Source organism: Amblyraja radiata, chromosome 7 (assembly GCF_010909765.2).
Source record: "Amblyraja radiata isolate CabotCenter1 chromosome 7, sAmbRad1.1.pri, whole genome shotgun sequence".
Lineage (NCBI taxonomy): Eukaryota > Metazoa > Chordata > Chondrichthyes > Rajiformes > Rajidae > Amblyraja > Amblyraja radiata.
The window spans coordinates 61,593,999-61,611,825 of record NC_045962.1 but is presented as its reverse complement, the minus strand read 5'-3'; the positions used below and the strand labels follow the sequence as shown (position 1 = coordinate 61,611,825).

The 17,827-nt window shown below is 39.1% G+C and overlaps 1 protein-coding gene across 1 annotated transcript in view; it reads left to right on the top strand.

The window, feature by feature from the left end:
* Positions 1-2,943: 2,943 nt before the first annotated feature.
* lct (lactase) overlaps positions 2,944-17,827 on the top strand; it is a 49,643-nt gene continuing 34,759 nt past the window's right edge. The window contains exons 1-5 of the mRNA XM_033023503.1: positions 2,944-3,586; positions 5,726-5,805; positions 10,564-10,620; positions 16,858-16,966; positions 17,661-17,760. Coding sequence (XP_032879394.1) covers positions 2,944-3,586; positions 5,726-5,805; positions 10,564-10,620; positions 16,858-16,966; positions 17,661-17,760 — 989 coding nt within the window. The remainder of the gene's footprint in view (positions 3,587-5,725; positions 5,806-10,563; positions 10,621-16,857; positions 16,967-17,660; positions 17,761-17,827) is intronic.

Below are 17,827 nucleotides of genomic sequence, written 5' to 3'. Positions count from 1 at the left end.
TACATTGACTTCAGCTCAGCGTTTAACACCATCATCCCACAGAGACTTGTGGAGAAACTAATGTTGCTGGGCCTCAACACCACCCTGTGTCACTGGATCTTGGACTTTCTGACAGAGAGACCGCAGTCAGTCCGTGTTGGCAAGAACACTTCAGGCTCGATCACGCTGAGCACCAGCTCCCCTGAAGGCTGTGTGCTCAGCTCGCTGTTGTTCACATTGCTCACACATGACTGCTGCCAGATTCAGGGACAATAGATCATAAAATTCGCGGATGACACAACAGTGGTGGGACCCATCAGCGGAGATGACGAATCAATGTTCAGGGAGGAAGTAAAACAACTAGTGGACTGGTGCGGCAAAAATAATCTAGAATTAAATGTCGACAAAACAAAGGAGATGGTTGTCGACTTCAGGAGGGCGCAGCCAAAGCATACACCCCTCAACATCAGTGGCAAGAGAGTGGGGAGCATAAAGTTCCAGACAAATTACAGACAGCCTCACCTGGTCCAGGAACACCACTGGGACCATCAGACGGGCCCATCAGCGACTGCACTTCCTGAGGAAACTAAAACAGGCCTCACTCCCCACCAACATCCTCAGGACTTTCTACAGGGGTACGGTGGAGTCTGTACTCACGTACTGCATAAATACGTGGTACTCCACCTGCAACTGCTCGGACAGGAAGGCTCTGCAGAGGGTAGTGAGGGGAGCAGAGAGGATCATTGGCGTCTCCCTACCCTCGGTACAAGAACTGTTCCAGAGCCGCTGTCTGAAAAAAGCTCAGAGGAGATAAGGACAAACTGCACCCCCTCCACATACACGTGGATCTCCTGCCATCAGGCAAGAGATATCGCAGCATCAAAGCCCGGACTACAAGACTGCTAAACAACTTCCTGCCACAGACTGTGAGGCTGCTAAACAGTCACTCTGTACTCACAGTCACCTGATTCTGCGGCTTGGCACGGACACTTTAATAACTGGCACTGGCCACTCAAATCAGCTGCCCCGGACATTTTTATGATTGGTTTTACTGTATTTTAACGTCGTTGTTTTACCTGCTTTTAACTATACTGTTCCATCAGGGACTGGATTGTTTTTAGTGTTATTATGTGTGAAATGTTTTAAATTTCATGTGCGATGCTCCGGTATTCCCTGGGAAACGTCTTTTCATTTTGCACTGTACAACTGTTGCTTGCAAGATGACAATAAAGGTTGATTGATTGATTGATTGTAATGTAAAATAACCACAGGATTAAATACAAGTAATAACATCTCGTGCAGCCTGCAGCCTAAAGTGATGAGTTGATTAATTTTATCTACAAGTTTATATCAAGTTGGCAATGACTTATTGGTGCAAACTGACAAGTGCAATGTGTACAATTACCATGCAAAATAAGATCATAGTTAATGTTTCCTCAAATCTGTTTACGTAACTTGTTGCACCTTTGTACTTGATTCTTCGACACATTTAGGTAGTGCCTCCTAAGAAAATTGTTTAAAAGATAAACGTGCAATAAATCCCACAAGTTATTGATATTACCAAGTTAAATTATAAATGTTAACAACATTTATAATGCTTGTGTAAAGCATTAAGATTTGTCATTCTTAACTCCATACTATTTTTATTATTATCTTGATCTGGACTGTGAAAACACTCCTATTCACAAATTTGTGCAAGTGCTGGGAATCTTAAATTTTGACCTGTTTTGGTGGCATGGAAGTCAGGATTTTACATAGGTTTGAGGTACATGGATTCACCTGCAGTATAAGAAACACTTTCTCAAAGAGATCCTGGATTTAATTCACTATATTAGCAACTTAATGGATATCAATGTGCTTATTGGAGCGCTTTCTATTGTTCTCTCTGCTGTCTGGGATGCTGGTGGAGGCAGATGCGATAGTGGCATTTTAGAGACTCCAATTGGCACATGGATGTGCAGGCAGGGGACATTATTTTGGCATCCTGTGCTGTATGTATGTTTACAAAGGAGAAGATAAGTCATACTTGCTTCTTTCCTCTGATCACTTCAGCGATCCAAACTGAAAGACACATCTGTCTAGGGCTCATTGAGTTTCATCTGTTCTTTTGAATAAGTGACTTAAGTTACTTAAAGGGGCTGTCACACTGCGGCGACCTAATTCGCGAGTTAAGAGTGTCTTCAACCTTCAAGCTCGAGGGCACTCGCCTGGAAAACCTCGAGCTGGATCGACTGACCGCGTGCACACACACACACACACGCATCGCAAAGGTGGGGGCCAGGGAAAGGGGGGAGCGCTGTGAAATTCAGACCTGTGGTGAAGAGAAGGTAAAAGACGGCTGGCACACAAGGGCAAGGCCTTTTTTTGGGGGGGGGGGGGGGGAAGAAGGAGTGGAGACACTTTTAAGAAGTATAATAAAGTTAGCGGGCATTTTACCTAATTTTCCTTGGTCCTTAAAACTCCAATGAGCTAATCAAAATGCCCAATCAGCGAAGGAGATTGCCTACGGCTGCCCTCGACTGCCTGTAACTAAATAGCGACCCCACACCACAGCACTACGAGTTAAAAAGAACCAGGCTGACCAAAGTTTACTCCCGGAAAATTTTTCAATATGCTGAAATTTATTATGTGACAGCTGAGGCCGCGAGTATTCAGGAACTTCCCTCGAGCATGAAAGAGTTCCAGTGACCTCATAGGACCACGTGACGACCATGCTGCGAGTTTGAGTCGAGGGCAAACTTCTCCAAACTCGCAGATTAGGTCGCCGCATTGGGACAGCCCCTTAAAGCTCCAAGAAAGAGCGGTGAAATATTGGAAACAAAATCTAGTTGTTAACATGACCATATTGAGACCTTCATGAGGAATATAATGTGGGTAGGCGGTGCTCAAAAAGCTTATCAGTATTTCACCAGATAGAGCTGTTATATAAAAGCCTCACCTTGCTCTCTACACTAGATCTATAAAATGGAACTGCAGAACAGTATTGTTGTTTTAATTTTCATAAGTTTAACTGGTGCAGAAATAAAATTGCCACCTGAGTTTATGATAATTGGTGGCCCTTTAACAAATGCTCTGGTGAATACTTTGGCTAAAGATGAAGATAAATATCAGATGAGTGATTTCAGTGTGGAAGAAGGCACACACTTCTTTTGTCTGGACCCTCTTCCAAGGTATTTGAAAGATCATCTCCTAAACGTACAGCAAAAAGGTATTTCCCATTACAAAGTAATGCTTCCTTGGGCTAGTATTCTATCCGAAGATATATCTGAGAAGGTGGATCCTATCCAAGTGAGGTGTTATTCAAATCTCCTAAATGAATTAAGAAGTGCAAATCTCAAACCTGTAATGGTTCTGTGCAACCCTCAAAGTCTGACCGTGAAGTATGCCAACTGGGAGAATGGGACACTTATTGATTCTTTTGCAAATTATGCACAATTTGCTTTTGCAACCTTCGGAGAAAAAGTTGAAATCTGGATAACATTTGATGATCCTTCAAACATAATATCCAAACACAAAACAAAAAACACTGAATCTTCAGCAATCAGGAATATAATCCTTGCCCATGAAAAGGCTTACAAAATTTATCACAAAGAGGTGGCATCCAAAAGTAAGGTTTTATCAATTATTTACCATTTTAATCTTTTTCTGGTGGCTCTGAATTTCAGTAACTTTTTTGTTTTCGTTTACATGCTTTCGCCGGGTGTGTCAATGTATTTATTGTACATAGGGAGCAGAGATGCACACAGTATTTCAATTGTGATCTACCAAGACAAAAATACCATTAATTATTTTCCAGATATAAACTCTTATATTCTCATTTCATACATTATTCCAATGTCCATTTGTTTTTATATTAGTATTTATGTATTGTAGTTGTAGTCATGAATCATTTTCCCATCTACCTCATTCTAGGTATTTTCCCCTGTCCACAGAATAAATTATTGGTTCTCTTGCAATTCTAAAACACCACTATTTAATTGAATTTGGCTTTCTTTTCTGATCACTTTGAGAACCTTCCTTATATGTTGTCAGTTCTACACCCCATCTAGTTTCTAACTCCAGTAGCAAATAATAGAGCAATGCCAGTGTTGGAATCTAACACCAGAGGATAATCAGAAAAATGTTTAGTTTAGTGATACAGCATGGAAACAGGCCCTTTGTCCGCGCCGACCAGCGATCCCCGTATATTAACACTATACTCACTACCATTAACATTACACCCACTAGGGAATTTTTTTACATTTACCAAGCCAATTAGCCTATAAACCTGTACGTCTTTGGAGCATGGGAGGAAACCGAAGATCTCGGAGATCTCCGTTGATGGGACAATCTTGACTCCTGTAGGCTGCGGTGGAGCCCTCCGTAACGGGGCGATCAGCTCCTGTATCAGGGGGGAATCTCAGCTCCCCCATGCCGGCGATCTAACTGCAGGTCGGGGCTGGTCGAACCTCTGCGTCATTGGAGCTTCCCGACTTGGTCTCTCCTGAGACGACGTGCCCTTGATGGTAAAATCCGCAGGCCTGCGGTTGGAGCGATCCTAGGCAAGGAATCCGCCCCGATGGTAAGTCCATGCCCCGCAAGTCAGTTTGTGTGAATTAAAGAAGGTGCCAGACCACCAGTTGGCGGAAAGGTGGTGGTGGACCTGTATTTATTTGGGGCATTCGCAATTGCTTCATAGCAAGTAAAATGGAAAAATTGGCAATGAATATGCACACGTATCAAATGGGATTTGCTGCAAGTAATTCATTGGCTGAAAACTGCTTTTGGACATTAAAGCCATAAAATAAATGGAACATTCCACATCCAGCAGGTGGGGAATAATCAGACACTCGTGCCTCAAAGTGAAGAACATGTGTCAGGAGCTCAACTGATTTTTCTTGATAAGCTTTGCCATCCCATTATGCAGCAGACAGGAAATCAATTTAACATTTCTTGTGAGGAACAGGAGGAATAAATAACAACAGTGCAAGAATATCAAATTAGATGTTCAAATTCAATGCTGGGCCTCAAATCTACACCATATTTTGATTCAAAAGCATTCTAGTTACTGAGCCAAAGTAATTTCAAAATTAGTTTTCCCACAATGAATGATCAAAGTACGAAATTAAATTTTGTAAAATTGGCAAAATGTATTGAGGTCGAATATCTGACAATTGCCCAAGGGTAATTAGCAGCAAGAGTGAAAATATTAAGCGGAGCAAAAAATAAGTTCAGCCACATGATCTTCCTTATCTATTTAATATAAGAGACAAGACAAGAGGCATTTATTGTCACATGCACCAATTGGTACAGTAAAATTTGGGGTCACCATACGAATAAAAAGAGAACAGAACACGATAGTCTTTAACATAAACATCCTCCACACAGCGGAATCAAAGTTTCCCATCGTGAGGAAGGCCCAAAGTTCAGTCATCCTCTTTAATGTTCTTTGATGTTGACCTGTGGTTGTGTTTATTTGGCAATATATTATATTGTTTGACTACATAAACAATATAATAATAAATTCTGTGTTATCATAGTCTAAAGTCAACAAAATAAAAACCTCTGCACCCTTTCCAAAGCTTCCACATCCTTCCTGCAATGGAGCGGCCAGAAATGCACACAATAATCCACTTTTGAAACCTTAGAGCATTGTAAATACTTGTAGGTCTTGCAATCAATTTTCATATTTCTTGCGATTTTAGTTTTATATTCTATCTCAGTTAATAATTTTTGATAATTTTGTTTTGTTTTTAAATTCTCGCAGTACTCGACATATCTAATCTTCCACGCAATTCAGAGCCAACTACCTCACCCATTTTTGCTGTTGGGCCCCATTTCCATGCTGTATGGCTATGACTCCATAACGATATTCCAAACAATTGCAATTCTTTGCCATTCAGTAAGATCATGTATGAATCATTACTATCCGTCCTGTTCCTCAAAGCACAAAATGACACTTTATTTAAATTTAAACCTGGAAAATAGTTAACCATTAAATGTTTTTGTAGTCTTCTCGAATAAAGGATTCCAAATATATTTAATCCTTTGAGTGGGGGGATTTTTCCATATCTTGCTCCTCGCTGGCCAATGGGGTCCAAGCAATTTTTAGTTTGCAGTGCGGAATTAGGCCCTTTGGCCCACCAACTCTGCACCGATCAGTGCACATTAACACTACCTTACACACACTAACGACAATATTAAGCCAATTAACTGACAAACCTGAACGTCTTTGGAGTGTGGGAGGAAACTGAAGATCTCGGCGAAAACCCGCGCAGGTCACGGGAAGAACGTACAAACTCCGAACAGACAAGCACTCGTAGTCAGGATAGAACCCGGGTCTCTGCTGCTGTTATGGTGCCGTCCTTGGAAGAAACAGCTCCTTTGAGTTACTAAAACTCCTCTCATACTTTTATATGTCAAGACCACTCTCATTTATTTAAAGCCCAGAGAACATATCACTGTCCATAATGTTTGGGACAAAGACCCATCATTTATTTATTTGCCTCTGTACTCCACAATTTGAGATTTGTAATAGAAAAAATCACATGTGATTCAAGTGCATATTGTCAGATTATATTAAAGCCCGTTTTTATACATTTTGGTCTCACCATGAAGAAATTGCAGCTGTGTTTATACATAGTCCCACCATTTCAGGGCGCCATAATGTTTGGGACACATGGCTTCACAGGCATTTGTAATTGCCCAGGTGTTTTTAATTGCCTCCTTAATGCAGGTATAAGAGAGCTCTCAGCGCCTAGTCTTTCCTCCAGTCTTTCCATCACCTTTGGAAACTTATTGCTGTTTACCAACATGAGGACCAAAGTTGTGCCAATGAAAGTCAAAGAAGCCATTATGAGACTGAGAAACAAGAATAAAACTGTTAGAGACATCAGCCAAACCTTAGGCTTACCAAAATCAACTGATTGGAACATCATTAAGAAGAAAGAGAGCACTGGTGAGCTTACTAATCGCAAAGGGGCTGGCAGGCCAAGGAAGACCTCCACAACTGATGACAGAAGAATTCTCTCTCTAATAAAGAAAAAAACCCAAACACCTGTCAGACAGATCAGAAACGCTCTTCAAGGAGTCAGTTGTGGATTTGTCAATGACCACGGTCCGCAGAAGACTTCATGAACAAAAATACAGAGGCTACACTGCAAGATGCAAACCACTGGTTAGTCGCAAAAATAGGATGGCCGGGTTACAGTTTGCCAAGAAGTACCTAAAAGAGCAGCCACTGTTCTAGAAAAAGGTCTTGTGGACAGATGAGACAAAGATTAACTTATATCAGAGTGATGGCATGAGCAAAGTATGGAGGAGAGAAGGAACTGCCCAAGATATAACCATATAACCATATAACAATTACAGCACAGAAACAGGCCATCTCGACCCTTCTAGTCCGTGCCGAACACATATTCTCCCCTAGTCCCATATACCTGCGCTCAGACCATAACCCTCCATTCCTTTCCCGTCCATATAACTATCCAATTTATTTTTAAATGATAAAAACGAACCTGCCTCCACCACCTTCACTGGAAGCTCATTCCACACAGCTACCACTCTCTGAGTAAAGAAGTTCCCCCACATGTTACCCCTAAACTTCTGTCCCTTAATTAAATATCCAAAGCATATCAGCTCATCTGTGAAACACAGTGATGGTGGTGTTATTGCCTGGGCATGTATGGCTGCTGAAGGTATTGGCTCACATCTTCATTAATGATACAACTGCTGATGGTAGTAGTATAATGAATTCTGAAGTGTATAGACACATCCTATCTGCTCAAGTTCAAACAAATGCCTCAAAACTCATTGGCTGGCAGTTCATTCTGCAGCAAGACAATGATCCCAAACATACTGCTAAAGCAACAAAGGAGTTTTTGAAAGCTAAAAAAAGGATAAATTCTTGAGTGGCCATGTCAATCACCTGATCTGAACCCAATTGAGCATGCCTTTTATATGCTGAAGAGAAAACTGAAGGGGACTAGCTCCCAAAACAAGCAGAAGCTAAAGGTGGCTGCAATACAGGCCTGGCAGATCATCACCAGAGAAGACACCCAGCAACTGGTGATATCCAGGAAACGCAGACTTCAAGCAGTCATTGCAGGCAAAGGATATGCAACAAAACACTAAACATGATTACTTTCATTTACATGGTATTGTTGTGTCCCAAACATTATGGTGCCCTGAAATGGCGGGGACTATGTATAAACACTGCTGTAATTTCGACATGGTGAAACCAAAATGTGTAAAAATGGCCTTTATTAAAACCTGACAATGTGCACTTTAACCACATGTGATTTTTTTTCTATTACAAATCTCAAATTGTGGAGTACAAGAAGCAAATAAATAAATGATGGGTCTTTGTCCTAAACATTATGGAGGACGCTGTAGGTCCACTCAGTCAATCTATCTGTTCAGGTCTTTTTTTGTGCCTGATCTCAGGCACAAAATTGTAATTGGCACCCTATTTATTTTTATTTCAAGCTCATTCCATTTAAGTGTAGCACAAATTTGTTTACTCTTTCATGTTAATTTTGTGCAGAGTCCCAAATTCCTTTGAGCACAACCAATTACTGCTTCCCTATTTAAAAATATTCTGTTTCTATGGAGACGTTTAACCGTCGCAACATATGCTTTCACACTGAGCAACAATTTAAGTATGTTTACAATCACTAATATTCTAATGGAAGTTCAAAAATACCCCATGGAATTAAAATCAGTATCTAAATGTAAATATCATACTTCATTATCATTCCATCACCTTGATTGAAAATGATTATCTAATGTGCATAGATCAAAATAAAGCTATGTTGCTGTGATTCAACCACTTTATATTTTTTGTACAGTAATATACTAATCCTGTATAGAGCAACTGGTTGATGACCTGAAAAATTAAAGATATTTCTGTCTCTACAAAAAGTACTCGAGTTACTACATATGCTCACCATTTTCTGTGAATTATATTGTATGTGATCAAATCATTAACAAATCAGATGGCAGCTTTTTGTAGCTGATTAAAGGCACTTTGCTAGCAATGTACCTTTAATCATGAATTAATCATTCTGCTTTAAAAATTCTTGATAGAGATGAGAGAAATCTCTGTATGATGAAATAAAATAAACATAAAGTGTGATTATTATTTTCCTCCACTGCCCCATACAGGAGGAAGAATGTCTCTTGTTTTCAATATTAACTACATGATTTCTCCAGGTGTTATATTCCAGCAAGTTGTCAAAGCGGTGAGATTTCAGATTCTTAACCTTGGTGCCTTATTTATTCTATATGTCAAAAATAGTTACATTATTATCCATATTACTATCAATTATTTTATTCCTGGCAACTGCTCTCGGGCTTGAATTATACTAGTAAGCTTAACACCTCAAAGTGGATAATCATTTCAAACCTATAATGAAGTAATGTACAAGACATAGCATCTAATTGCACATTATTATTCAACTGACTGAAGCTCAAGACAAAAAAAAGAATGAAGCAAAAGCAGGTTAAAATTCTTACCTCATCAACGAACAAACCATTACACTATTTGCACAATTTGAGAAATTGAATCCAAAAAGAAAATTGGTTTCTGATATTTGTATATTTAAACTTAAACACTCAAAAAATCCGAGTATGTGAAACATCTGAAACCGGCATTAAAAAGAATTGCCTGAATAGAAATTTGTAATTGCCATCACCTTTGAAGTGCAAGGAATGTGACTGTCAATTTAAGCTCAGAGAGTTCCTGCAAAAAACAATTAAATTAAAGTTGCGGGATAAATTATTGTTCTGCGTTGGTTGAGTAATAAACATTGGACAAGTCACAGGGAGAACTGTCATTCTCCACTGAATAGTGCCCAGGGGTCTATGATGTCCACATGAAAGGGAGAACATGGTTTCCCTGAAAGATGGTACTTCTGGACTACACTATATTGTAATATGGAAAATACTCATTAAAGTTTTAAACAAATACTTTTTTTTACGTAAGAATGTTGTTCACTGTTCTCAAAGTATTTTCTGCTTTCTATGGACAATGTAAATGCTGTTAAATGGAGACATTTAATTACTCCACTCGGGTGCCAGTTAACCCCATCCCCAGCTATATCTCCCTACCACTTGCCAGGCTTTGTCCTCTCCCTCTCCCCAATTCCAATCAGTCTGAAGGAAAGTCCAAAAGACCCAAAATGTCATCAGCCCATTCCATCCAGAGATGCTGTCTGACCTGCTGAGCTCCTCCAGCACTTTGTATTATTGCTCAAATTATATTAAGGCTAAGATTGAGTCACCTGTGAACTTACTACAAGCTGTTACGTAATTTTCACTTGAAAATTCCATGCTCCTTTAATCTGAGTAAGACAGCGCAGGAAAGTAGTAACTTGTATCCCATATCAGCACTGGAGGATGGAAGGAAGGGAAGTCCATAGTCAAGTGATCATTAATGTTGCAGGATGTTCAACTAAATGATCTGTGCTTACCCTGGATTTAATACGATGCTGCATATTATATGTTTATAAGAGTTGAACAAATGTTTTGGGAGCTGCAGAAAATATTTAAATATTTTTGAAATTTGATGTTTCCTTATCATAAAATAGTTCTTTTTAATTGCAGGGAATGGTGGACTTGATCGCCCTAACAGTGCCATATGGTTGTGAGTCTGATCAGAAGGCAAGTAAAGTATTATAGAGCATTCTCAAATTTTGATTATAAGTGAACCTACAACTGCACTACTAGGGTGCATTTGTTTCTTCATATACTTGTATGAGATCACCAAGAAAATAATGAAAATAGAAATGTCGGTTCTTATAACAAGTCATCAAACCAAAATGTTAACTCTATTTCCCTCTTCTCAGATGAGTGTTCTCAGGATTCTAATTTCAGGTTTCCACATCTACATTTTTTCCCTTTCAATTAGGAATTGAGGAACCAAGCATTGCAGATTTGTGGACGACACACATTAAATGATAAAATGTGAAACCCAAAAAGAATATGAAAATCATTTTGCTGAAATAATTTGCTTTCAATTTTTCTCAGTATATTGTTCTTCATCTGTTTGTTAAATATGTGGATAGTTGTTGACATTGACAGTGACAGTGACAGTAAGCAATACCCCTCCACTAATTTGCTGATATTTGTAGTTCAGTAGCTGTCATTCTCCCAACTAGTTTCTCCATTCATTGGATAGGTATGTTGCAAAGCCTACCTGAAGCGTCGTTGAAGATCTGCTGCTGAGGGTGTGCGCGATTTTGGCGCCGTTTAGAGGGGGCGGGTTTAAAACGCGATTTTCTCTAAGCTGTTCCAATCGAAAATGTTCAGCCTAGTTAATTATTAACGAAAAATCGCTGGAAGACCCCGTCGCAAAAGCTATTATTAGGTTTAAAGGCCTTGAATAATAGTTATAGTAGTTTAAAAATCAATCTCTAAACCCGCGACCGCCAGCAACCGCAGGGTCTCATAAAGCAAATAGCAGAAGTTAGGTTGTATATTTTTACATTAAAAAGGGCTTCTAAAGATCCATTTATACTAAGTTTAATATTGCGAGTAGCTCAATTTGGGCCCATTATATCGCGCAGTATTTTTCTCGGCATTTGAGGCACAAATCTACCGCAATGTGAACGTTCTAAACCAGCGCGTTCCACAGGGACCCACTGGAAAGCTGATTTAAATGGGCATTTATTTACAGCAATTAAACACTAAATTCCTTCCATTTGGCCTATAAATTAATGTAAATGAGATTTAAAAATCATGTTTTATTGTGAATTATTTGTGAATATTATTTGGACATTTAGGCTATTTAAAAATGTTAATCATTTATTAAGAAATGGATAGATGTTTAGATCTAGTAATTGAAGTCTGAAATTAGCTACAATTAGGTAACTAACTAATTATATGCTTTAATTTCAGGTCATCCAAGTAAGATTATTTTATATTTGTTTCAGAATGCTTCAATCTATGATAACTGAAAATTTCATTCAGTTCTCTTAATTTTTAAGAAAGTTATGGGCTTTTGACTGTTCACGATCACAGCTTTTTTGTTATGTCCATAGAAAATCAATAGGGAACAAGATGCTCATTTCCCAGTATGAAAATGGCCATAACTTTTTAAATACTTGAGATATGAAAGTGAATTAGGTGTCAAATTAAACTTATTTTTATGCTTTATCTGATGGGATAAATTACAGACTTGATTTTTAAAATCTCAAAATTTTGTAACATTGCTACATTGGAATGTATTTTGCTACTCTCACAACAACTAGAGCGTGAGATTGCCCAGAACTGTTGAAATCCAAGAGTCAAGAGTGTTCAATTGTCATACGTACTGGCAAAGGAACAATACAATTTATACAGTGATACAGGCGTAATGCATTCTACACCCTCTTTGAACAGAAGCTCGGTGGAGAAACATCATCCGTCCCGCCAGTCTCGGATGCATGTGTAGCAGCAGTTTTAGTTTAGAGATACATCTCGGAAACAGGCCCTTCAGCCCACCGAGCCTGCGCTGACCAGCGATCCCCACACACTAACACTATCCTACATATACTATGGACAATTTACAATTATACCAAGTCAATTAACCTACAAACCTGCATGTCGTTGGAGTGTGGGAGGAAACCAGAGCTCCGGAGAAAACCCACGTAGGTCATGGAGAGGACATATAAACTCCATACAGACATACAAACAAGCAATCGTAGTCAGGATCGAACCCGGGTCTCTGGCACTGTAAGGCAGCAACTCTACTACTGTGCCGCCATGTCACCCATTTACTGTGGCAGACATAAGATCGATCTTCCTGGAAGTGAATCCGTGGAAAGGAACTGGCCCAGTAGGTGTTCTTGCCATGTCGCAGGATTTGTGCGGATTAGCTGGCAGAGTTATTCACAGACTTCTTTGACCTCTTACTACTCCATTCTGAAGTCTCCACCTGCTTCAAGAAGACCATTATCATCCTAGAGTCAAAGAAAAGTAAGGTAGTGTGTCTGAATGACTACCGTCCAGTGGCTCTGACTTCCACTATCATGAACTCCTTCAAGAGACTGGTGATGGCACACATTAACTCAATCCTCCCAGCCAGCCTTGAGTTGCAGTTTGTTTACCATCACAACAGGTCCACAGCAGACACTATCTCCGTGGCCCTAAACTCATCTCTGGAACACCCAGAAGACAAGGACCCCTAAGATAGATTCCCATTTATCGATTATAGCTCCATCTTCAACACAATACTACTGTCCAAATTCACCTTAAATTCCTGGACCAAGGAATCAGCAACCCCTCTCTGCCATTGGACCCTCGATTTTCTGAGCCACAGACCACAATTAGTGAGGATAGGTGATAACATATCCTCTGTTATCATTCTCAAAACTGGTGGCCCGCAAGGATGTGTTCTCTGTCCCCTACTATAGTCCCTATGCATTCATGACAATAGGGTATTAATTCGGCATTAACACCATCTCCAGGTTGGCAAATGGCATTGCTGTGCTGGGCCGGAGTCCTTTTAAAGCAGATGGGTCCTTAGACCTTGGTAGTGAGGGGTTATAGTTATAAAAAAACTCCAACCAGTTGTTCCACACAAGTTTTAAGAATGTAGCTGAGTGCACCATCAGGGCCATACTCTCTCTGAAGGTTCACCTTGTGAAGGATTTTCTGACACCAGCCTCGGTGACTGAGATAATAGTGTCATCTGGGTCTGTGGGGGTTCGAGAAGGTACATTCACGTTCTCCCTTTCAAAGGCAGCATAGGTCCGTCCGTATTCTCCCTTTCGAAGGCAACCTAGAATGCTTGAGCTCACCCAGAAGTGATGAACACACTGCTCCGCACATTTCCTTATGAAGTCAAACAAAATGGAAACAATCTAAAATCAATTGAAATTTACTTTTAAAAATTAAAGCTTTGAAGACTTAAAAGTGAAAAGTCATGAATTATTACTACTACAGTTTAAAAGCCATGCTCACTGAGATGCAAGAACGTTTTCAATCTATGGATCATATTTAGCACCCACTTAATATGTGATTCTTTGGACTGGAACATCATTAATGTGTGGCAGCTGATCATATACTTTTGCTCTTTCAGACAGACACTTCAGGAAATGAAAACTCAAAAACAAAAAAAGATTCCTTACTGGAAAATCTGATGAAAATAAAGGTAGATGCTTATTTAATTATTTTTTGCACAAATGAGCTATGAATCTCATATCTAAGGAAGTATTTGAAAATTATTACTTATTTGGCAATATAAACTAAACTATTCGTTAAAATTATGCTTCATGATTAAAAATCCAAAAGTAGTTAAAAAAAATGTTTTAATGGTGGTCACAGTGGCACAGCGGTAGAGTTGCTGCCTACAGCGAATGCAGCGCCGGAGACCCGGGTTTGATCCTGACTACGCGTTCTGTCTTTCCGTGACCTGTGTGTGGGTATGTTGCAAAATGTACCAGAAGCGTCGCTGAAAATCTGTCCCAGCCCGTGTGCGCGATTTTGGCGCCGTTTAGAGGGGGGCGGGTTTAAAACGCGATTTTCCCTAGGCTGTTCAAATCGAGGTTTTTCAGCCTACTTAATTATTAACGAAAAATCGCTGGAAGATTCTCTCGCTTGAGCTATTATTAGTTTTAAGGGCTTTATTAAATTGTTATAGTAGTTAAAAAATTAACCTCTAAACCCGCAACCGCCGACAACCGGCCGGATCTCATACAGGGGAAAACGGAAGGTAGGCTGTTTATTTTTATGTTAAAAAGGGCTTCTTAAGATCCCTTTATACAAAGTTTAATATTGCGAGTAGCTAATTTTGGGCCCATTATATCCCGCAGTATTTTTCTGGGCATTTGAGGGTACAAATCCACCACAATGTGAACGTTCTAAACCAGCGCGTTCACAGGATCCCACTAGAAAGCTGATTTAAATGGACTTTAATTTACAGCAATTAAACACTAAATTCCTTCCATTTGGCCTATAAATTAATGTAAATGAGATTTAAAAATCATGTTCTACTGTGAATTATTTGTGAATATTATTTGGACACTTAGGCTATTTAAAAATGTTAATCGTTTATTAAGAAATGGATAGATGTTTAGATCTAGTAATTGAAGTTTGAAATTAGCTACAATTAGGTAACTAACTAATTATATGCTTTAATTTCAGGTCATCCAAGTAAGATTATTTTATATTTGTTTCAGAATGCTTCAATCTATGATAACTGAAAATTTCATTCAGTTCTCTTAATTTTTAAGAAAGTTATGGGCTTTTGACTGTCCACGATCACAGCTTTTTTGTTATGTCCGTAGAAAATCAATAGGGAACAAGATGCTAATTTCCGAGTATGAAAATGGCCATAACTTTTTAAATACTTGAGATATGAAAGTGAATTAGGTGTCAAATTAAACTTATTTTTATGCTTTATCTGATGGGATAAATTGCAGACTTGATTTTTAAAATCTCAAAATGTTGTAACATTGCTACTGTGTGGGTTTTCTCCGAGATTTTCGGTTTTCTCACACACTCCAAAGATGTACAGGTTTGTATGTTAATTGGCTTGGTAAATGTAAAAATTGTCCCTAGTGGGTGTAGGATAGTGTTATTGTGCGGGGATCGCTGGTCAGCGGGGACTCGGTGGGCCGAAGGGCCTGTTTCCGCGCTGTATCTCTAAATTAAACTAAACTAAAAGAGCATTGTTGGTTATCACAAATGTGCATTTGTATGGAACCACATTCCTCTACTCCTGTATCACCTACGATACCTGGGATAAATGTATGTAGTTTTACCATTACTGACACAAGACCAAATGTAACTTATTTTCCTCTTTTGAAAAAAGATGTGATATTTGAAATCCCACATTTGCTAGGTAATTCACCCATAGCAAGGAGGATTGAAGTATTGATCAGAGGATCGTGTTTTTCCATTCTAGTTTCCTATATTAGATTAATGACGGAGACATGATATGGATTGATGACTTGTTCATGTTAAGTGATAATGATTAATGTATTATCTCCTGGCCACTAATATTATCCAAGTCACCATCTCGTGCGTTATTCTTCAACTGAAACATTAATTTCATTCTGCTCCTTTGGAAAGACTATTCATTAAGTACTTTAGCTATCTACGTTCTTTATCTTCACAGAAAGATTTTCCTTTTCGTCTTTACACTGCATACATGTTATTTTAATTATTGTTTTTAGTTTAGTTTATTTTAGTTTAATTTAATTCAGTTTAGAGATACAGCAGGAAAACAGGATCTTGGTCCCACTATATACACACTGACCATCCGACTTGTTCTGGTCTACTCACAATGTGGCTTCCTCCCCATCAGAGAAACCAAGTGTAGATTAGAAGACCATTTCACACCACATGTGCTTTCTGTGTGCAACAGCCACCTCGCATTTCTAGTTGCATGTCATTTCAACTCTCCTTTGCAATGCCACACTCACCTGTCTGACCTTGGCCTTTTCTATTCCAACAGTAAATTATTAAAGACAACTTAGAAGAGCAATGTTTCATATTCCACATGGGATGAATATTACATTTTCCAATTTTATTTGATCCATATTCCCTGAGTTCACCAACACACACTCCCTTGTCCACCTAGTTTTTTTCTCCCATTTTTTCTCCCATTGTTTGTCTTTTGTTTCCCATTCCCCTCGCCCACTTAGTTCCACTTAGTTCCATATTAGTTCCATCATCCCCTTCCCATAGCGTTCCACCTATCACCTTCCAACCTCTGGCCCACCCCTCTCTAGCACTGTTATATACTGACCATTTTCCCCCTTCTCTTCCCTCTCTGTCCTGATGGAGGATCTTGACCCGAAATGTCGACAAACTTCTTTTCCTCCACAGATGCTGCTTAGAACCATTCATCATTTGAAGCTGAATTCATTTTTGTAAGCAATAGAAACAATAAGGCATGTTTTTATTTTGCAGAGCATCAACAGCTCTTTACAGATCTTGGTCTATAGATTAGACTTTTCACAATGCACTGTCTCAAACAGCAGAGAGCATGTTAGATCTGCACTGACTGAAATTGTGAGAGGTACGTGAAGAATCATCAAATTCTGAGCACCATTCAGACCTTATCCATGACCACATAAACCACCCCCAACTTAACAATGCCAATTCATCCTACTGAACGATCGCACACTGCTCTAATTGGACATACGTTATGTTATGGTAATTCAACTTATCTCAAGAGTCAAGAATGTTTAATTGTCATATGTACCAACAACAGAACAATAAAATTCTTACTTGCAGCAGCTTAACATGCCTGTGAACTCAACAACACACAGATAACAATCAAAATTCAATAAATCAATAACCATAACCTACATGCAAAAAAGCAAAGTCCATATAGTGCAAACAAGGACATGGTACTGTTCTATTGTTAAATTATACTGTTGTGTAATGTTCAAGACCCTCATGGGTGCTGGGAAGAAGCTACGCTTGAACCTGGGGGTCATGGTTCTCGGGCTCCTCTATCTACTTCCTAGTGGTGATAACGAAATGAGAGGGTGGCCAGGGTGGTGTATGTCTTTGATGATTAAAGAAATGTTATGCTTTCTGGTAAGTTTCACCCTGTACCCCTGGATCCAGGCAGTTTGCCGCCAATACAATACAATACAAGCACAATAGATATCAATGTTAATAAAAAATATTATTTTTATCTTAGTATGTTACCGTATGTTCAGAGTTTAGAATAATTTTGCTCTGTTGATTTTTCTTATTGGCAGCTGTGACCATGAATGAGGTTCCAATTGTTGGCTGTGATGCCAATTACTTTTTGGACAGTTTACCATTGTATTATCAAACAGGCACCTCAGATAAAGAAAGGTATCTAAATATAACATTCTTAAACTGCAATAACGTTATTGTTTCTCTATAAAGAGGGATAAATTAG